Source organism: Mustelus asterias, chromosome 28 (assembly GCF_964213995.1).
Source record: "Mustelus asterias chromosome 28, sMusAst1.hap1.1, whole genome shotgun sequence".
Lineage (NCBI taxonomy): Eukaryota > Metazoa > Chordata > Chondrichthyes > Carcharhiniformes > Triakidae > Mustelus > Mustelus asterias.
Genome location: NC_135828.1, coordinates 10906995 through 10929248, shown reverse-complemented (window position 1 = coordinate 10929248; position 22254 = coordinate 10906995). Strand labels below are relative to the sequence as shown.

The 22254-nt window shown below is 45.4% G+C and overlaps 1 protein-coding gene and 1 long non-coding RNA gene across 2 annotated transcripts in view; one reads left to right on the top strand and one right to left on the bottom strand.

Moving 5' to 3' along the window:
* Positions 1 to 22254, bottom strand: part of LOC144480244 (uncharacterized) — a 67289-nt gene that overhangs the window by 24304 nt on the left and 20731 nt on the right. The window contains exon 2 of the long non-coding RNA XR_013495632.1: positions 5806 to 5964. This is a non-coding gene — a long non-coding RNA (uncharacterized LOC144480244). The remainder of the gene's footprint in view (positions 1 to 5805; positions 5965 to 22254) is intronic.
* On the top strand, positions 805 to 7700 carry LOC144480238 (peptidyl-prolyl cis-trans isomerase F, mitochondrial-like). The gene is made up of 6 exons (XM_078199504.1): positions 805 to 1034; positions 2553 to 2583; positions 2661 to 2749; positions 2846 to 2942; positions 7349 to 7424; positions 7510 to 7700. Exons 1-6 carry the CDS (start codon positions 960 to 962, stop codon positions 7643 to 7645), a joined length of 504 nt encoding a protein of 167 aa, XP_078055630.1. The 5' UTR covers positions 805 to 959; the 3' UTR covers positions 7646 to 7700.

Here is a 22254-nt window from a genome sequence, read left to right as displayed (position 1 = left end):
AGAGAGATGAAGGAGGGCCACATCTATGGCCTCGGTTGCCTATCACTGACCCTGAAGGCCAAGAACAGCAGATGGGGTGGGAACACCACCACTTGCAAGATTCCCCCCCCTAAGCCACACATCATCCAGACTTGGAACTATATCACTGTTCCTTCAGTCACTGGGCCAAAATCCTGGAACTACCTCCCTAACAGCACTGTAAGTGCACCCTCACCACATGGACTGCAGTAGTACAAGGAGGTGGCTCACCATCACCTACTCAAGGACAATGATGGTGGGCAATAAAAATGTTGGCCTAGCCAGGAACAGTCACATTATGTGAAAGAATATTTTTTAAATGTCAATGGAATTAGCAGGCTCCATTACTCCTAGCGTTTAGGCAATGATTTACGGTTCTAATCATGTATGATCAAAAGATGGAATAGAACACGGTGTCTTCTCATTTATTTCTCTTCCAACTATCCTTCCCTAAACCATCAGCTCTGACGAAGGGTTATCTAGACTCAAACGTTGGCTCGACACTCTCTCCACAGATGCCATCAGACTTGCTGAGATTTTCCAGCATTTTCTATTTTTGTTTCAGACTCCAGCATCCGCAGTATTTTGCGTTTATCCTTGTTTAGATAGCAGGCCAAGCAAATTTCCTTTCTCTAAACACACTGGCTTGTGAAGTCTCCTTTATGTAGTTAGCATATATTTTTTAAATCGCCCAAGTAATTGTATTTCTGAAATGAAATAGGTCGTCCTATTAGTACGGGCAAATAAAAGGAACACTAGTTAAATGAACCAATCCAGGATAGTGTTACAGGAAGCTCCGACATCGCCTTAACCAAAGGCGGGGGGGAGTAGCTCATAGCCGATTGGTTTCTGCCTGTGCGCTAACGGATACTTTCTGCATTGCTACAGAGAGACCCACGCCCTGAGCAGACAGACAATCGCTCTGTTATAAAGGAATCAGGATGGCTGCTCAGAATCCCCGCGTTTTCATGGATATTTCTGCGGGCAGCGAGCCGCTGGGTCGGATCGTGATGGTGGTGAGTCGGGTTCCTTGGACACAGTTTCAATGCTCATTCCTGTCTCGCACAAAACGTGCTGCCAAAGGGAGTGGAGAACTTTAATATAATTAATCTGAAATACTCTCCGGCGAGGGATAGAGATCTGATCCGGTTGGTAGTGAGTGGATGGGGGAAACCTTTAGTGAAATCCTAGCAGCGATGGGAACATGTTGCAAAAATTAAAACTGGAAATACTCAGCGGGTCAGACAACGCCATGTGGAGAGAGAGAAGCTGAGTCAGCCTTCCCGGCCCATTGTCTTTTAAAATTCATTTCAAGATGATTAAAATCAACTTTTTAAAAACAGGGAGGCGGGAAAAGAGCTAACGATCATGTATATTTTCTTAAGGAAAACATTGCAAGTTGCTTCCCAGATGTCTTAATTTCTCCAACTGGGGCCCCGAGATTAACTGGGGGGGAAAGTGGGCCTGAAACACCGGCGGCAGTCTGTGAAAGTGGACAAACAGCATTGATGCTGCTGCTCTTTTTACTCCCAACAGTCTTTTCTGCCTGAAATCCGCTTCGAGCTTTCTGGAATCTCAAACACATTGCAGAGAAAACTGGTGGCTTTCAGCGGCCATCTTTATTGATTAGTGTCCATTTTAAAAAGAAAGATTAGCTTACTCTACAAATTCTAATATCTCAAACTGCAAGTTTATGACACATTGGGCATCCAGATTCTGGATGAAGCACCTTTTGGGGGGGGGGGGGGGGGGAAGATACAGGTGGATGGATGTGGAGAAGTCTACTTACCTGCTGCTATGCCTTCCCTGTGGGAGAAGATGATTGCCCAATTTGCTGATAAACCACCAGCGAACGGAAGGCTAACACAAAAGGTTACCTTCAATGATACTACTTGTTTACATCGGATAGTGGCACTCTTTCTGAAATTGCGTTCTCTAGATTGTCAGTGGAGGCCTTGTGGTGCTGTGAGTAGCCATCCTGCCTCGAAGCGAGAACATTTCAGCTTTCATCCCACCCCAGGACTTGATGGCCAAGGAAAGTGCGTTCATTATGTGATCAAACAAGTTGAATATCATCCTGTAAATCCTTCCAACATGTTCCCATGGCTAGTGGCAAGAGCTATAGAGGTTCCTAGTTGGCCATGTGGAGAGAATAGCAGAGCCTCTATCACTCATTCGCTCCTGATTACTGAATGTGTGGAAAAGTGCTTGTTGCCACAATAACTCAGACTGTGAGTGAACTGGAACATGCACCACAGATTGCTGGTATTTGCATGGAAGCTGGAGAGTGTTGGGATTTCCCTACAAAAGAAAATTTAAAAATCCCTATTAGGTTAGATGTTTTATTGATCAGAAATCCAGTAAAATAATTGTGTCCCACAATCAACATTTTTGTATCTTCTATTTACACTGCTGCTCTGCATGAAGCTTGTTCTTTGTAATTACCTTGAGATATGATTGTCTGTTAAGCTGTGGTATTTTTATTATTGTCCATGATGGATATACTGAAGTTGTGCACTGCTTTTCTCTTTCAGCTCAGGGCTGATGTCGTCCCAAAAACTGCAGGTAAGTCCCAGAAACTGAGATGAGGAAATTCTCCGTTGTTTAAAGGTGTTCTCTTACTCTGAATGACTTTGTTGCAGAAAATTTCCGTGCATTGTGCACTAATGAGAAGGGATTTGGTTACAAGGGTTCGATATTCCACAGAATCATTCCCGAATTCATGTGCCAGGTAAAGGAGCAATGTTATTTTGTATCTAGTTGAGAATCTCTCTCTTTACCTGTTTGAGTAAATGACTGAAGACCTATTCAACTTTCATTTGTTCAGGGTGGTGATTTCACAAGGCATAATGGCACCGGTGGGAAGTCCATCTATGGTGAAAAGTTTCGGGATGAGAATTTCCAGCTGAAGCACTTAGGACCTGGTAAGTCAGGATGGGAATGGAGTGTTTCAAGGGAGTTGAGTTAGACGGGGAACATGGTGGTCAGATGGATCAAATGGAGGATACAAGGGCAGGAAGATTGGCTTTAGGTGGCTGTGATGTGATTGTTTGGCTTGTTGGATAGTATCTGAGGTGGTGCAGTTTGGAGCTGTCACATAAGGTAATATGCTGCAGGTCCTCCTTGTTTTACAAGAGTAGTACTGTTTGAAATGATTATTTTATGGAGGATTATCAAAACTTTGGACTGTTTGAGTTTGTATGAATGCTCTTTGGGGGTTGGTTGGGGAAGAGGTAGGGAGGATACAAAGGAATATGGTTGAGGTGGGGAGTTGAGGATGAGGGACATTTTCTTCTACCAACTGTATGAAGTTCATATTGACAATACCATGCTGAGTGGGAAGGGGGATTGTTTGGTTGTGGAGGGTCTGAATTCTGATTGCTTAAGGAAAGTCAAGGTGGAGAGGGTTGGAAATGTACTTTGAGGAGCCAGGATTAATCAACACCCTCATGGTAAAGGAGCCAAATTGCACATTCCCTTTAGATTTATTAGTGTCACAAGTAGGCTGACATTAACACTGCAATGAAGTTACTGTGAAAATCCCCTAGTCCCCACACTCCAGCACCTGTTTGGGTACAGTGAGGGAGAATTTAGCATGGCCAATGCACCTAATGTTTTTCAGGCTGTGGGAGGAAACCGGAGCAACCTGAGGAAACCCATGCAGACATGGGGAGAACGGGCACACTCCACATAGGCAGTGATGCAAGCCATGAATCAAACCCGGGTCTCTTGTGCTGAGAGGCAGCAGTGCTAACCATTGTGTCTTTATGCCTTGAAGGGGAGAAGTGGGGGTCTACACCTAGTGTTTTTAAACCTGAATCAAGGCAGTTTATATCTGTTTGAAAGCAGAGCTATCTTGTGTGAACTGGGAAACTAGATTAAAAATAAGACCATTGAGATGGCTGTGTTTTAAACGAGATATTTAGTAACCGTCAGCAAAGATTTACCCCAGTGAGAAAGAGAGACCCCAGAGGAGCATGTGCCATAGTACCAAATTGAAATGAACACTGTTCAAATTGGAAAGATTAGAGGTTGGTGTGACGATTGGGTCCAATTAAAAGAATAACTAAAAATACAAGAGAAAGTCAACAGGTGACAAGAGTTTCTGTAGGTACTTAAACAGAAAAAAGTATATAGAGCAAGCTCTGATGGGTCATCCAGACTCAAAACATTAGCTCTGTATTCTCTCCACAGATGTTGTCAAACTGCAGAGTTTTTCCATTTTCTAGTTTTCGTTTCAGATTCCAGCATCAGCAGTAATTTGCTTTTATAAATAAAACCAGTGTTGGTTCTGGAGTGAGTGTGGGGAACTGATGATGGGGAAACTCAGGAAATGGCTGAAGTATTTCTGTCTGTCTTCATTGTGGAAGGCTTTTACAGCCCTCCTGCCTAGTGTGATATAACAGTCCCATTGAAGTAAATTGCTATTTAAATGGTTGCTGGAGGGAGGAGGGGTGCAGGAGATATGCTGTGGCATGGCAGTAAAATCCTGGCCTTGGAATACTTAAATCATGAGATGGGCAGGAGGAAGAAACTTAATATCACCATCATCAAGGATAAGGTGCTGGGGAATTATTGGAACTAAAGGCTAACAAGTCCCCAGAACCTGGTGGCCTTCCTCCCAAGGTTTTTTTAAAGTAGTTGCACTGGTTATAATTTCATTTGATATTGCAAGGGTCCCAGTGGATTGGAAAATGGCTAATGCAACACCAAGGCAGGTGATAAAGAGCAGCAGAGTTTGCTGGTCATTCACATTGCAGAGCATAACAGTAAAACACTGCAGTACTTTGCCAAGCATATTTCCTCTAGTGTCGGAATTCAGAAGAACACATCTATAGGATTCTCTCCAATAGCAACATAAGCTGATTGTTTATATTTCATGGGTTACACAGCAATAATCAATAGTTTAGATATTTGACATTTGTTATATAATGGCAGGGTTATGTGCTAGGCTGCCCAAATCGCAACGGGATACTTGAACAAACTACAACAATTAATTAAATCTGAGCTAAACATCCCATTAAGCAACAGTCCTCATTGATTTTAATCTATAAAAATTCTAGTAATACCACAATCCACTGCTGCTTTTGGCCAAATCTTCCACCGGCCTTTGTCTGTCTGTCTGTCTCTCATCCAAAACATGTCTCAACTTTGTGGGCACAAACATTTTCATCTGAGGGTGGTGGTAGCTGTTCCACTAGTCTGGTTCTTGCACATATTGCTTCAGGATCACATAATTACACCTCTACAGTCTTCAACCTCTCTTTAAATGTAGTTTTTCTCTTTCACCTTTACTCTATTTTACTACATTCCTCTGGAAGTTCACTTTTAGGATTTACAGGTCTTTCATGTTATATTGTGGCCACCACTAGATGAAAGTAAACTTATCACTGCTCCATCCATTTGCAATGCATGTCAATTTGAGATACAATAGTTAACTTTTTATCAACAGACCCCAGATGAGGTTCCCAAAGTTGTTGGTCTGGGTGAGACATCTCCATTTGCACTCGGATTGTTACGATCCTGGATGAGGAGGGATAATCTGGCTCCCTGTCTTTATTCTACCCCTTCTGTTGGTCACAAGATTTAATCTAAAAGCCTTTCAATAAATACCTTTATCACAGACCCAACAGTTATGTTTTAAGAGGCCAATGTAATCCTGCTTTCTTGAGTTAAAGATAGTGAGTTTATTAATTACTAGAAGCAAGAAAATGGTAAAACACTTATACATTCAAATGGATTAGAAGGGAGAATTGAATTCAAAGTAAATATTTTACAAAGACATACCGAACAAGCCTGGAGTCATGATGAGGAGCAGTAGATGCTTGAATGTTGTTTGAGGTTCCCGTAGAGTTTATCAGGTGAATAGTTGATTTTGTGATTCCAGTGTTTTTGGCGGAGAAGTTTCCCAGTTCGTTTCTCAGCAGCAGTCTTGGCTGACTTCCACTGTCAGAGATAGAGGTACCTGTAAAATGGCTATTTGCAGCGGCACTGAATGAATGTGCTTACTGGCTTTTACTTCTGAGTCAAACCTCCAGCACTTGTTCTCACAATACTGACAAACAACCGGGGCAGCTTTTCAGCTGGCTTTTAACATGTTCCTTCTATATTCCAAGTGGGCAAGGCAAATCCACAAAATCTGTCAGGGCATTACACTAACAAATCTGTTTGAAATGGCCATTACGTCCCTTTGTCTCCACTGGAAATAGTAATTGGTTTCTGGGTGCTTTTTGAAGCATCTTGTCTGGTAACAGGGTTCTATTGTCTCTGAATTACCCTGCGGCAATTCAGCTAGTTGCTTGTTTGTCCATTTAAAACAAAAATACTCTATTTTTATTTAAAGTTTGAAATTTCTGGATGCAGTTTGGTCTTAATATAAATTTCCATTCATATTTCCCACTGGTATACTAGCTCTGCTCTACTCATATTTATTTCAAACTATTTGCCTTTGCACCTAACTACCCTTTGATGTCTGAACGCTGCTGTCTACTGTCTTCTGTTTAATTTTCAGCCACTCTCACTCACACAGCACGTTCCACTGTATATCCCAGTGATATTGGGAAAATATTAAAATATAATATTTTGTCCCATCCTGAATGATTTTAATCTTGATTAATATTCTAGCCTGGAGAGAAAATACAACTGCTGCACTTAACAAATCTGTGTGTTAAGCAGTAAAGAGATTAGATGGAACTGCTCCTTAGATTTCTTGTACAGGCCAACAAAAGTGGTTGCCCTGTGCAGAGTCTCCTGCCTTTCCTATGACCGTGGCAGGACAGTTCACCAGGTGCCCTGCCCACCAATCTTTACTCAACTCTATTTGGCTCCTTCAGTATCTTCAGCTGAAATTGAAAATTGTCGAAAGAGGAATTGTAGCAGTAAACCAGAGGTAGCTGTTAACTGAGAGAAGGTACAAAAAAGTAGGACAAATTGGGGAAACTTTATTCTGAAATGAAAATATTGATTGCACATCCTGGGATCTTTCATTTTTCTTGAATTGTTCCAGTTCACAGCTGTTAATATCCTGTCATTCTCCTGTTCACTGTCAGGAACAATATGTTCAGCCATTAGCCCCTAGCACTCGCGATTTCCTATTGAAATCCATCCTCCTTGTGAATCTATCCTCTTTCAGAATACTGGTATAAACCTACTACCCTTACTAGACCTTCATGCTTCACCATTGCCTGGTTTGTCTTGCCCTGTTCTTCCAGGCCCAGAAATGCATTTTAACATTTAATTAACTCAATGACAATATAAGTGAAAATTGTACAGGAAAGAAAACTGAGCATCTTTTATGGAATGCTTATTTCTTGTTATTTTGCTATTATAGGTACCCTGTCTATGGCTAATGCTGGGCCAAACACAAATGGATCCCAGTTCTTTCTCTGTACCGTGAAAACTGACTGGCAAGTGCAATTTTAATATTCTCTCTCTCTGTGTTTTCACTGCAGGCTTCAATGGTCACTAATGTCTGTTGCTTGAATTTTGCAGGTTGGATGGGAAACATGTTGTGTTTGGTTCTGTGGTAGAGGGGCTGGATATTGTGAAGACAATGGAAAGCCTAGGCAGCCAAAGTGGAAAAACCTCCAAGAAAGTTACCATCACCGATTGTGGGCAGCTGAACTAATTGTATTTGCAAATGGAATTGTACAATTTAAATAAAATGTGATCATTTACACTTCTACTTGTGTTGCTTTTTTAAAATATTGATTTATAAGGGTTTGAAAGCAGAAGAGTATTGGGTGGAATTCTCCTATTTTCAGGCTGATTACCTACGCCGGCAGGAAAAGTGTCCTGCTGATGTTTGCATCACCCACCTGAATTATGCTAATGAGGTTTTGAGCAACTGCAGATGCCAGGGAACCCCGAGCTCACTTTCAGGGTCCATCCTCCCCCACAAAAAAAAGAAACCTCCACTCCAGAGGAGCACCACCAACTCCTCACCAAAAAGGAGTCTCCTTCCTCATTTTCCCCACACCACACAAGTGAGGATGACCTGATCCAACACCATTGCCCTCAGACCCCCGCCCCTCCCTCAAGTCATGTGTCTTGGCAGTGCCTGCAATATACTGTCCCCTGACACTGACAGCCTGCTGCCTTGGGCTTGGTCCAGTGGCCGTTTGCCACTATGCTGTTACCAGGGGTGTCATGGTTGGACTAGCCCTGGCAGATCTGAAGATCCACAGGAGCAGGCTGAGGGTAAGGGAGCTTGTGTGTGCACTAATTTATTTAATTATTTTTCAGTTAAATTAGTGAAAAAAATCGGAGGTTTTTTTTTCTAAACAGGAAATAGGCCCAGCAGCAGCCTGGGAAGGTTTTGGAGGGTTTAAAAGTAGGCCGCACCTTTGAGCGGGCAGCGTCGTTAGCGGGCAGCGGAGTGAGCAGGGGACAGAGTGAGAGCTATAAGGGCTTTGGCTCACAGGGCTTTGGCGAAGGCGAGGAAGGTTGTTTGTTTGTTTTTCTTCGGTTACACCCCCTTTTTGTTTTATCCCCAAAACTAAAAAGGACATGGCTGGTATGAGTGGGAGGCCAGTATACTGCATTCGGTGTGGGATGTGGGAGTTCCTGGAGACAACTTGCCTCCCGGAAGTCCATATCTGTGCCAGATGTGTGGAACTGCATCTCCTGAAGGATCGTGTAAGGGAGCTGGAGCTGAGGCTCGATGAACTCAGTTTAGTTAGGGAAAATGAGAGAGTAATAGATAAAAGTTATAGTCAGGTAGTGACACCAGGGTCTCGGAAGGAAGACCCGTGGGTCACAGTTAGGAGGGGTAATAGTCAGAAGGGTGATGTGCCAGAAAGTACCCCAGTGGCAGTCTCCCATAAAAGAAAGGAATGGGCAACAGATGGGAGAAGGGAAGGGAGTGAGCAGTCTGTGGAGGGATCCCCTGTGGTTGTCCCCCTCCAAAATAGGTATCTTGTTTTGGATTCTGTGGAGGGGGATGACCCTCCAGGGGTAAGCCACGAGGACCAGATTGCCTCCACGGAGACAGGCTCAGGGGTCCGGAAGGGAAAGAAGGGGTTTAGGAGAGCGATAGTTGTGGGGGACGCAATGGTTAGAGGCACGGACAGGCGCTTCTGTGGGACTGAACGAGAATCCAGGATGGTAGTCTGCCTCCCTGGTGCTGGGGTACTGGATGTCTCCGAGAGGGTAGGAAGCATATTTAAAAAGGAAGGTAGTCAAACGGATGTGATTGTACACATTGGGAGAAATGATGTAGGTAGGAAGAGCAGGGGGGTCATACGAGAGAAATTCAGGGAGTTGGGTGCTAGGCTAAAAAGTAAGACCTCCAGGGTAGCAATATCTGGACTGCTCCCGGTGCCTAGTGCAAGTGAGGCTCGGAACAGGGAGATTCTACAGTTGAACGCGTGGCTAAAGGACTGGTGCAAGAGGGAGGGTTTTAAATTCATAGATAACTGGGAAATCTTCAAGTCAGGATGGCAACTGTACAGAAAGGATGGGTTACACCTTAATTGGAAGGGAGCAAATATCCTGGCTGGGAGTTTTGCTAGAGTGTTTCGGCAGGATTTAAACTAGTGTGGCAGGGGGGTGGGGAACAAAACAGGAGGTCAGTAAATACTGAGGCTGGGGTCGAGCTGGGGGCCAGGGCAAGGCTAGCTAAGAAGAGGAGCACTCTGGAGGAGGAGGACCTGACTGGGCCTGGAGGTCTGGAGTGCATCTGCTTCAATGCGAGGAGTGTAACGGGTAAAACAGATGAACTTAGGGCCTTAATGCTTGTGCGGAATTTGGATGTGGTTGCGGTGACGGAAACTTGGTTAAAAGAAGGACAGGACTGGCAGCTGAATATTCCGGGGTATAAGTGTTTTAGGCGAGACAGAGGAGGGGCTAAAAAAGGTGGGGGAGTAGCGATATTAGTTAAGGAGCATATTACCGCGGTGCAGAGGGTAGACAACTTAGAGGGGTCATGTACTGATTCGCTGTGGGTGGAACTCAGAAACAGGAAGGGTGCAGTCACTATGCTGGGGGTGTACTACAGACCACCCAACAGCCCACGGGAAGTGGAGGAAAGGATATGTCAGGAGATTCTGGATAGGTGCAGAAAACATAGGGTTGTTGTAGTGGGGGACTTTAATTTCCCTGGCACAGACTGGAAAGTGCTTAGAGCTGGGGGACCGGACGGGGAGGAATTTGTAAAATGCGTACTGGAAGGTTCTTTGGAACAGTATGTAGATAGCCCGACTAGAGAGGGGGCTATACTGGACCTAGTTCTGGGAAATGAGCCCGGTCAGGTCGTCAAAGTTTCGGTAGGGGAACATGTGGCAAATAGTGACCACAACTCTGTTAACTTTAGGATAGTAATGGACAAGGATGAGTGCTGTCCTACGGGCAGGGTGCTAAATTGGGGGAAGGCTGACTATAGCCGGATTAGGCAGGAATTGGTGGATGTTGATTGGGAGAGGATGTTCGAGGGTAAGTCCGCGTCTGGCATGTGGGAGTCTTTTAAGGAACTATTGATAAGGCTGCAGGATAGGCATGTGCCTGTAAAAAGGAAAGATAGGAAAGGTAGGATTCGAGAGCCGTGGATAACCAGGGAAATTGAGGATCTGATTAAAATGAAAAGGGAGGCGTACGTTAAGTCCAGGCAACTGAAAACAGATGGAGCTCTGGAGGAATACAGAGAGAGTAGGAAAGATCTCAAACGGGGAGTTAGAAGGGCAAAAAGAGGTCACGAGATGTTCTTGGCAGGCAGGATTAAGGAGAATCCTAAGGCATTCTATTCATACGTTAGGAACAAAAGAGTTGTCAGGGAGAAAATCGGACCTCTCAGGGACAAAGGAGGGGAATTATGCTTAGAACCCAAGGGAATAGGGGAGATCCTAAATGAATACTTTGCATCGGTATTCACGAAGGAGAGGGGCGTGTTAACCGGGAGTGTCTCGGAGGGAGGTGTTGACCCGTTAGAGAAAATCTCCATTACAAGAGAGGAAGTGTTAGGTTTTTTAGGGAACATTAAAACTGACAAAGCCCCAGGGCCTGATGGCATCTATCCTCGACTGCTCAGGGAGACGAGAGGTGAAATTGCTGGGCCTCTGACGGAAATCTTTGTCGCTTCTTTGGACACGGGTGAGGTCCCTGAGGATTGGAGGATAGCGAATGTGGTCCCGTTGTTTAAGAAGGGTAGCAGGGATAACCCAGGAAATTATAGGCCGGTGAGCTTGACGTCCGTGGTAGGGAAGTTGTTGGAGAGGATTCTTAGAGACAGGATGTATGTGCATTTAGAACGGAACAATCTTATTAGTGACAGACAGCGTGGTTTTGTAAGAGGGAGGTCGTGCCTTACAAATTTGGTGGAGTTTTTTGAGGAAGTGACAAAAACGGTTGATGAAGGAAGGGCCGTGGATATCGTCTATATGGATTTCAGTAAGGCATTTGACAAAGTCCCACATGGCAGGTTGGTTAAGAAGGTTAAGGCTCATGGGATACAAGGAGAAGTGGCTAGATGGGTGGAGAACTGGCTTGGCCATAGGAGACAGAGGGTAGTGGTCGAAGGGTCTTTTTCCGGCTGGAGGTCTGTGACCAGTGGTGTTCCGCAGGGCTCTGTACTAGGACCTCTGCTATTTGTGATATATATAAATGATTTGGAAGAAGGTGTAACTGGTGAAATCAGCAAGTTTGCGGATGACACGAAGATGGCTGGAATTGCGGATAGCGAAGAGCATTGTCGGGCAATACAGCAGGATATAGATAGGCTGGAAAATTGGGCGGAGAGGTGGCAGATGGAATTTAATCCGGATAAATGCGAAGTGATGCATTTTGGAAGAAATAATGTAGGGAGGAGTTATACAATAAATGGCAGAGTCATCAGGAGTATAGAAACACAGAGGGACCTAGGTGTGCAAGTCCACAAATCCTTGAAGGTGGCAACACAGGTGGAGAAGGTGGTGAAGAAGGCATATGGTATGCTTGCCTTTATAGGACGGGGTATAGAGTATAAAAGCTGGAGTCTGATGATGCAGCTGTATAGAACGCTGGTTAGGCCACATTTGGAGTACTGTGTCCAGTTCTGGTCGCCGCACTACCAGAAGGACGTGGAGGCATTGGAGAGAGTGCAGAGAAGGTTTACCAGGATGTTGCCTGGTATGGAGGGTCTTAGTTATGAGGAGAGATTGGGTAGACTGGGGTTGTTCTCCTTGGAAAGACGGAGAATGAGGGGAGATCTAATAGAGGTATACAAGATTATGAAGGGGATAGATAGGGTGAACAGTGGGAAGCTTTTTCCCAGGTCGGAGGTGACGATCACGAGGGGTCACGGGCTCAAGCTGAGAGGGGCGAAGTATAACTCAGACATCAGAGGGACGTTTTTTTACACAGAGGGTGGTGGGGGCCTGGAATGTGCTGCCAAGTAGGGTGGTGGAGGCAGGCACGCTGACATCGTTTAAGACTTACCTGGATAGTCACATGAGCAGCCTGGGAATGGAGGGATACAAACGATTGGTCTAGTTGGACCAAGGAGCGGCACAGGCTTGGAGGGCCGAAGGGCCTGTTTCCTGTGCTGTACTGTTCTTTGTTCTTTGTTCTTAGCATGATGATTTCAGGCAGCCTTTGTGATCAAGATCTGCATTCCTGCCTGTCAGCTGAAAATTCTGAAGTGACCAGGTCATTTTAATCTCCATGTCACCCGACGGGCTATTAAATCACTGCAGCATTTAATTCTGTAGCAGAGATTTTCCTTTCTCCCTGTTGGAAGCTGAAGGTGTGAGCAGACCCTTTTGAAGTCCTCTGACAGAGAGGAGATGTCAATTTCGGGCGGGGGTGGAATAGGTTTCCAATCTGCACAGCTGTGCACTGAACCTCAGTGTATGCACAGCTTCAATTTGAAGTTTCTACGGCTGAAATCTTTGAAACCCTTTCCATTCCACTGATAAACTTTGAGATCAAATAAATTCAACGTGCATTTCTTTGAGAGACTCCATTGAAATTGATGGATTTCTATCATGCTCCAGCCACCTGTGTTTGTTTTCATTTCCCTTCATGCTTCAATGCACCTCAAATACCCCCATTGATCCTGCAATGTTGACAAAAGACTCTGGTTTTTCTTCCAATTGGGGGATGGGATTCCCCCTCCTTTCTGAGGGGTTGATGCACCCTTGGACCCTGAAGGTCCAGCACAACATGTCCCCGCTTGTGGTTTGCAACAGTAAAGCCTGCCCATTGACATTCCCGCTGGAAGAATGGCCTGCTAATATTCAAATTAGTGGGTTTACACAATTGGGTTGCTGCCTGTTCTAAGCAGGAATGCAATCAGGGCGGGGTGGGTGAATCCAGGGGTTCAAAGCCTGGGGGTTCTGTAGAAAAGATCCAATGATTTGAAACTCAAGGTTGCTGTTGGAAACATCCGGGAGTTGAGCATTGGGCCAGGTTGAAATATAATTTGAAAAATGCTGCGAAGCTGCTTGTCCAATCAGAGGTTGGGTTCTCCAGAATCCAGCTTCTGATTGGACAAGCTGTAAACAGGTTTCAAATTTCTAATTCAGGGTGAGAGCATCCAGTAGTGTGAGATACAGTGGACAACTGAGTGATTAGGAGAGCAGCCTTTGGGCATGCGGGGGAGAGCGGCTGTTGGGCAAGTGGCTGTGGAGATGGACAGATACCATGAACATGCCTTGGACCAGAGATAAGTGTGGCAATGGGGTGGAAGAAATGGGATTGCTGGGAAATGAGTGTGTTTGTGACTTTGCATATGTGTAAAAAGGTTTATAGAGCTCAGGGATACAATGATCAAAAGCACTGCCACCAAGGATGGAGTGAGAGTGGATGTGTAAGAAGCCAAGGTTGAAAGAATTTTCAAGGGCTTGTAGTTCTAAGGAGATTACAGAAAAAGGGAGCACTGAGCCATACAGAACGTGGATCTGGTAATGTGTAAGAAAGTAGGTTTAATAAACGATCTCAAGGTTAAGGATCCCTTTGGAAGTGGTGATCAGGGTGATCAATAGATAGAGTGAACGTTCAAAGACTATTTCCTCGGGTGGATGGAGCTATTACAAGGGGGCATAACTATAGGGTTCGTGGTGGGAGATACAGGAACGATATCAGAGGTAGGTTCTTTACGCAGAGAGTGGTTGGGGTGTGGAATGGACTGCCTGCAGTGATAGTGGAGTCAGACACGTTAGGAACATTTAAGCGGTTATTGGATAGGCACATGGAGCACACCAGGATGATAGGGAGTGGGATAGCTTGATCTTGGTTTCAGATAAAGCTCGGCACAACATCGTGGGCCGAAGGGCCTGTTCTGTGCTGTACTGTTCTATTTTCTATGATAGAATTTAGCATTCAGCTTGACTGCGAAAAGATTGGGACTACAATATCAGTGTTAAATTTAAAGAAGGGGAACTATAAAGGCATGAGGATGGAATTGGTCAAAGTGGACAGGTCATATAGATTAGTAGATAAGAATAGATGAGCAGTGGCAGACATTTTGAGAACCAGTACATGACTCCCAGCAAAACTACATCCCCAAGAGGAAAAACTCTTTAAGAAGAGGAAGAAAATGGATAACTAAGGAAGTTAAGGAGGGTATTATGTTGAAATCGGAAACATAAGAGAGGGCAAAGGCTAGTGGTAGGCCAGAAGAGTGAGATAGATTCAGAATGCAGCAAAGATGGACTAAAATATAATAGGGGAAGGAGAAAATAAAGTGTGAGGGCAAGCTAGCAAGAAAGATAAAAACAGACAATAAAAGCTATATTAAGTACATTAAAAGGAGAGATTAAAAGAAAACATTGGCCCCTTAGAGAATGAAACTGGGGAAGTAATCATGGGGAACAAGGAAATGGAAGAGGAGTTAAGGCATGGTGGCATAGTGGTTCGCACTGCTACCTCAGCGCCAGGGACTTGGGTTCAATTCAGGCTTGGGTCACTGTGCAGAGTCTGCACATTCTCCCTGTGTCTGCGTGGGTTTCCTCTGGGTACTCGGGTTTCGTCCCACAGTCCAAAGATGTGTGGGTTAGGTGGATTGGCCATGCTAAATTGCCCCTTAGTGTCAGAGGGACTTGGGAGATAGGGCCTGAGTGGGATTGTGGTTGGTGCAGACTCGATGGGCTGAATGGCCTTCTTCTGCACTGTCGGATTCTATGTGACTTAGATATATATTCTGCATCGTTCTTTACCGTAGGGGATACAACAAGCATCTCAGAAGTAGTAAAAAATATGGGGAAGGAACTAAATACAGTCACCATCACCAGAGAATTCGTTTTAGACAAACTAATGGGGATTAAACATTGACAAATCCTGGGATCTGATGGTTTGCATTCCAGGATCTTAAAGCAGGTAGTTACAGAGATTGTGGATGCATTGGTAAGCATTTTCCAAAAACCCTTGGATTCTGGAACTGTGCCAAATGATTGGAAAATTGCCAAAGTGGTACAAAGTTCAAAGGGTACTCTGTCCGCTATGGACAAGCCCTCCGTATACACAGTGATGTGGGGAAAATCATAAAGATGGGTACATAACACACAAAATCGCTGCCTGGCACATAAAAGGTTACCTGGGAGAGGGACATTAAGCAGGCACTGACTTTTAGTACAGACAGCTACTTGAAATTGAAACATACAGGACAGACAGTTATTTAAAGTTAAACATGCAGGGAACAAATACTACAGGAAACAGCCAGGGCTTGAGGCACTTTTAAGATAAGGACAGATCTAGGACAATAAGGACTGATAAAGAGGTTAGCCACAAACGGGAACGGGAATACATAAATGCAGGAAAACCAATTACTGTATGTATAGACCCAAACTAAGTTATTGATAGGGAAAATATACCCATTCTATGAAACTGCGATGTTAAAAGCCAATGTCTGTATATGTCTGCCTGTAACGGTGTGTTAACTATCAATCCTACTGAGCTATAACGATGTGTTAAATGGCTAATGTCCAGACTATCCATTGTTTGAAAAGTATAAAAATGAACCACTCCTATTGTATCATTGAGAGAAGGTAGCTGCCTAAAGTACTGCGGAGTGCCAGTGCCTTTTCTCCATGAAGCTTCGTCAAATAAAACTGTATTGTTGAAACCTCCAAGTCTGACTCCGAAGTGGCAATTTTCCCACAACAATTGGCGTAGTCGGCTAGGATCCTATTGCTGGTAAGCTGCTAAGCTCCGATCGATTGGCCACGATCGGAAAGCCGGGGTAGAGATCACTGAATCTGTGGGAGTCAGACAAGGTCAAGAATACAGTTTGAAAGGGGTTAAACCTAAGGGGTATTTGTAGTAATAAGTATTGTTGTATATGATATAGTGATAAGTACTAACTGCTGATAGTGATACGTAACTGTTGCTTGTGCTGACCGACAAGAGGACAAGATAGTGCCTGTCTCAAAAACCCAGCCTTAGACTGGCTGTTAAGAGGGGAAATCCCCCACATGATGGTCAGGAATTGAAGTGGGCAAAGAGACACCAAGGGCACTTAGGATTGTGAAGCACAAGTAGCAGAGGTCGGTTAACATCAAACTCTGTAGTGGCGAACAAACGCAGAGTTGCCATCTGATTGCATGAAAGTTTGTAAAGTTGGGTACTGGACTGTCAATGTTGTAAAAGCGGGGCGGAAAAGGAGCTGATCAACTCTAACCTAAACCGGACTCCGGTAGAGAAGCACATTGCCGAGGTGGTAATAGTGGAAGCTGTGAGTATAAATTGAAACCCTGAGACGGTAGTGAAACACGGTGCTACAGTAGTAATAGTGGCCGGGGGTAGTGAAGTCCCTACGGTAGAGAGCACACTTTACTAGGAAGTAATCGTGGCCGTACGGTACCTAAAATGCATTGCCAAGGTGGCAATAGTGACCGGGGGTAGTGAAGTCTGCGAAATGGCAGATAATGAAGTAAAGAGGGGATCTGCAGGTTCTCTCATTGAAGTGTACATGATCGACAGGAAAGCATTAATAAAGAGGATGCAAAAGGATGGCTGGGATACTTCTCAGACCTTAGAGCAGCAGAGAAAGTGGATAGATAAAGAAAAGAGAAACAAGACAAAGAAGATAGGAGTATTGTTAATACACCAGTTAGCTGGTCTAATTGAGCAAGTAGTCGCCTCTACTAAGAAGTGGAGTGACGATAAAGAAAAGATTAGAGAATTAGAATCCCGAGTGAGGGAACTGGAGAAACAAAACCAGGTTTTAGAAGAAAAGCAATGGAGAGGGGAAACTGTTCCTCTACCTCCTTATGAGTCCACACAACAGGGACCAACTGCTCCTCCTGAGGAGTGGGAAGTGCTAGAACACAACTTAGCACCAGTAACCCGAGGGGGAACAGAGGCGCAGCCAAAGGCAAATTATAAACCCTTCACCCCAGGTGAGAGACAGCAAATAATGGCTTCCCTGGGTAAATTACAACCTAGAAGTGCAAACACTAAATTCTGGGAAGAACAATCTGGGTAGGACACCAATTACACCTGACAGACATACACCAGCTGGTCAGGGCAGCCTGTCCAGCGGATAAGTGGAGGCAGGTAGCAGGTGGACCCGCCGCTCCTCCAGCACAGGATTATAGTGGGGGACGGTGGACACACGCAGTCGCCCTAACATCAGAGAAAGATGCCCAACAGGCACCCTTCACCCAGTTTAAAGCAGAGATTCAGAGGGTATTAGGGAATGCTCCCACGAACTGGAGCAGAATTACCACAACAAAACAGTTAAAAGGAGAAGGAGCTTCTGAATACGGGGAACGGTTGTTCCAGGTATATCAAGAGTGCTCAGGACAAGGGAACCCAGGTCGAGGAGATCGAGTGTTCATCCAGGCTTTTAAGGATGGACTCTCTAGTGCTCACCAGCTCATCCTAAAAATGGGAGTGATTATGTCCCAAGATTACGATGAGTTGGTAGAGTGGGCTAGCGGCGTACCGGGAGAAGAGAAATCCCAGGCAAGAACAAGGCTAGAAAGAGTAGCAGCCTACAGTAACGGGAATGGAACAAAGTCTAAACTGACTTGCCACAATTGTGGCCAGCAAGGACACTTTGTGAGGGATTGCGGGACTCCACGGAAAGGAAACAGATTTGGGAACAGTGGGAAACATTGCAGCCACTGTAATAAATATGGACACACAGAAGCTGTGTGTTGGAATAAGCATGGGAGACCCCCGACCCGATCCATGACCGCAGCAGAACCGGAGGAACCACAGGATCTCTGGGGTCAGCAAGATTGACGGTCTGCAGCCCCCATTCACAAGGGTAAGAAGGAGGGAAGGATTTATGTGTCAGCACGAGTAGGGGGCAGGCAATGTGAGATGCTAGTGGACACAGGAGCATCCATATCCGTCACCGACCTACCCTTACCCACTACAAATAAAATGATTTACCTGACCGGGATAGGAGGGAACAAAACACCCGCCTACCTGAGCGAGACCACGTTAGTAGAGATAAATAATCTGTATATACCAATGAGGTTTTATGTGTGCAAAAATAACGAGGGTACAATAATGGGAAATGATTTGATGAAAGAATATGAAATTCTGATAGACTGTGGAAAGGGAGAATTGATCTGGCCAAGACAGGACGGTCGGAAAACTAGAATAGGGAAACTGACAAGTCACCTCAAAACTATTAAGGTGACCACAGTCACCACCAGAAATTGGGAATTAGAGACAGGAGGGTTTGGAGCCATCTGTGCTTCCGTCCCCGGGGTATGGGCTAAAACAAAGTTAGATACCGGTTTGACTAAAATGGACCCAATAAAGGTACCGGGACCGGAGCATAAGCCACACCGACAATACCCAATAAAACCAGAGGCAGAGAAAGCTGTAGTGGAGATAGTTAAAGGGTTAGTGGAGATAGTTAAAGGGTTAGTGGAGAGGGGGATTCTGAGAGAAACCACAAGCACCACTAACTCCCCAACATGGCCAGTGAGCAAGCCTGACGGAAGCTATAGATTACACCGGACTCAATAAAGTTACGTCCAAGTTGCACCCCATTGTAGCAAGCCCTTCGACAATCCTGAATGGACTGTCACAGGAGCACAAAATATTCACAGTATTGGACATAGCCAACGGATTCTGGTCCTTACCATTGGATCCCGAATCCCAAGACAAATTTGCCTTTACAGTGTGTAAGTTTCAGGGAAATCCTCCATATTTTAAAAGGACTCAGGAGAAACCTGACAGTTTAAAAGTGATGTGGAGATGCCGGCGTTGGACTGGGGTAAACACAGTAAGAAGTTTAACAACACCAGGTTAAAGTCCAATAGGTTTATTTGGTAGCAAAAGCCACACAAGCTTTCGGAGCTCCAAGCCCCTTCTTCAGGTGAGTGGGAATTCTGTTCACAAACAGGGCATATAAAGACACAGACTCAATTTACATGAATAATGGTTGGAATGCGAATACTTACAGCTAATCAAGTCTTTAAGATACAAAGAACGTGAGTGGAGAGAGCATCAAGAGAGGCTAAAAAGATGTGTATTGTCTCCAGACAAGACAGCCAGTGAAACTCTGCAGGTCCAGGCAAGCTGTGGGGGTTACAAATAGTGTGACATGAACCCAATATCCCGGTTGAGGCCGTCCTCGTGTGTGCGGAACTTGGCTATCAGTTTCTGCTCAGCGACTCTGCGCCGTCTTGTGTCGTGAAGGCCGCCTTGGAGAACGCTTATCCGAATATCAGAGGCCGAATGCCCGTGACCGCTGAAGTGCTCCCCAACAGGAAGAGAACAGTCTTGCTGCGACAACGGATGAACACCGCTTGACAATCACCAGGCAAGACTGTTCTCTTCCTGTTGGGGAGCAATTCAGCGGTCACGGGCATTCGGCCTCTGATATTCGGGTAAGCGTTCTCCAAGGCGGCCTTCGCGACACACGGCGGCGCAGAGTCGCTGAGCAGAAACTGATAGCCAAGTTCCGCACACACGAGGACGGCCTCAACCGGGATATTGGGTTCATGTCACACTATTTGTAACCCCCACAGCTTGCCTGGACCTGCAAAGTTTCACTGGCTGTCTTGTCTGGAGACAATACACATCTTTTTAGCCTGTCTTGATGCTCTCTCCACTCACGTTCTTTGTATCTTAAAGACTTGATTAGCTGTAAGTATTCGCATTCCAACCATTATTCATGTAAATTGAGTTTGTGTCTTTATATGCCCTGTTTGTGAACAGAATTCCCACTCACCTGAAGAAGGGGCTTGGGGCTCCGAAAGCTTGTGTGGCTTTTGCTACCAAATAAACCTGTTGGACTTTAACCTGGTGTTGTTAAACTTCTTACTGTGTTTACCCCAGTCCAACGCCGGCATCTCCACATCATGATTATTTTCATGCAGGGAATGTGGATTTGACCAGCAACAGTTGTAACATTTTTAAACATTGTCTCAGTGGAGGTTGACACATTGCAGTGTGTTATCATTCACTGACAGTCCTCCATCTCAAAAGACGATGGTGGCCTACTTTGTGTTTAGCATTTAAAAACAGAAAATGTTGTAAAATCTCAGCAGGTCTGGCAGCATCTGTGGGGAGAGAATAGAGCCAACACTTTGAGTCTAGATGACCCTTTGTCAGAGCTGAGAGCAAAGAGAATCAGCAGAGATTTATATTAAGAGGGTGGGGGAGTGGAGGTGCTGGAATGGGACAAAGGGAACGTAAATGAGGATACAGAAGGCTGAGAAGGTGCTAAAAGTGTCTATTAAGTGATCAGAATGTGTGAATGGCAGAACAGAGGTACAGACGGTTAAGGGACTGCCTGGGGGTTATGGCAGTTGGCCAGAAAAGGGGGTGGGGGGAGGTTGGCAAGAAGGAAAGCTGGAATAGAGAAGTGGAAAAATGATGGTAAAGTGGATGAATGAGATGAAACAAAATGAAACAAAATAAATGGAAATAGGGCGAAGGTGGAGGAGAGAGTTCATGCTCTGAAGTTGTTTAACTCAATGTTCAGTCCAGAAGGCTTTAATCAGAAGATGTGCTGCTGTTCCTCCAGTTTGCATTGGCGTTCGCTAGAACATTGCAAAAGGCCACGAACAGCCATGTGGACAGGAGAGCAGGGCGCTGTGTTGAAGTGGCAAGCAACAGGAAGGTCTGGGTCCTGCTTGCAGACGGACCAAAGGTATTCAGCAAAGCGGTCACCCAGTCTGCGTTTGGTCTCTCCGATGTAGAGTAGACCGCGTTGGGAGCAGCGAATGCAATAGACCAGATTGAAGAAGGTGCATGTGAAGCACTGCTTCACCTGAAAGGAGTGTTTAGGACCTGGGACGGTGAGCAGGGAGGAGGTAAAGGGGCAGGTGTTGCACCTTCTACAATTGCATGGGAAGGTGCTGTGGGCAGAGGGTGAGGTGTTGGGTGCGATGGAAGAGTGGACCAGGGTGTCCCGGAGAGAACGGTACCTATGGAATGCTGACAGGGTGAGTGAGTGGAAGATGTTTTGCATAGTGGCATCATGCTGGAGTTGGTGGAAACGGCGGAGGATGATCCTTTGAATGCGGAGACTGGTGGGGTGAAAAGTGAGGACAAGGGGAACCTTTCCTGGTTCTGGGATGGAGGGGAGGGGGGTGAGGGCAGTGGCCTGGGGGATGGGTTGGACATGGTTGAGAACCCTGTCAACTACAGTTGGTGGAAAACTAAGACTGAGGAAGAAGGAAGACATATCAGCAGCACTATTTTGGAAAGTGGCGTCATTAGAACAGATGCGACAAGGCGAAGGAACTGACAGCATAGGCTGGAGTCCATACAGGGTGTGGGGTGTGAAGAGCTGTAGTCAAGGTAGTTATGGGAACCAGTGGGCCTGTAATGGATACTAGTGGATTGTTTATCACCAGAAATGGAGACAGAGAGGTCAAGGAAGCGGAGAAGTGTCAGAGATGGACACTGTGAAGGTGATAGAGGGGTGGAAATTGGAAGCAAAATTGATAAGGTCCAGATCCAGACGAGAGCATGAAGTGGCACCAAAATAGTTGATGTACGTTTCTTCCTCGAACAGAGGTCTGAACAATCCCCATCCAGCACCACTCTCCTCCGTCTGGCTGAACTGGTTCTCACTCAACAATTTCTCCTTTAACTCGTCTCACATCCTCCAAATAAAAGGTGTGGCTATGGGCACCCACAGGGTCCCAGTTATGCCTGTCTTTTTATGGGTTGTGTGGGGCATTTCCTGTTCTAGTCCTACTCTGCCCCGTCCCACAACTCCTTTATCGGTACATCGACATACATCACAAGCCCCACTCTGGCCTCGGGAATGGCAGTCTCTCCAAATTTGCTTCAGAGGAAGACAATGGGCAGAGATTCACTGAGATCTGTTTTCTCTGGGGTCAT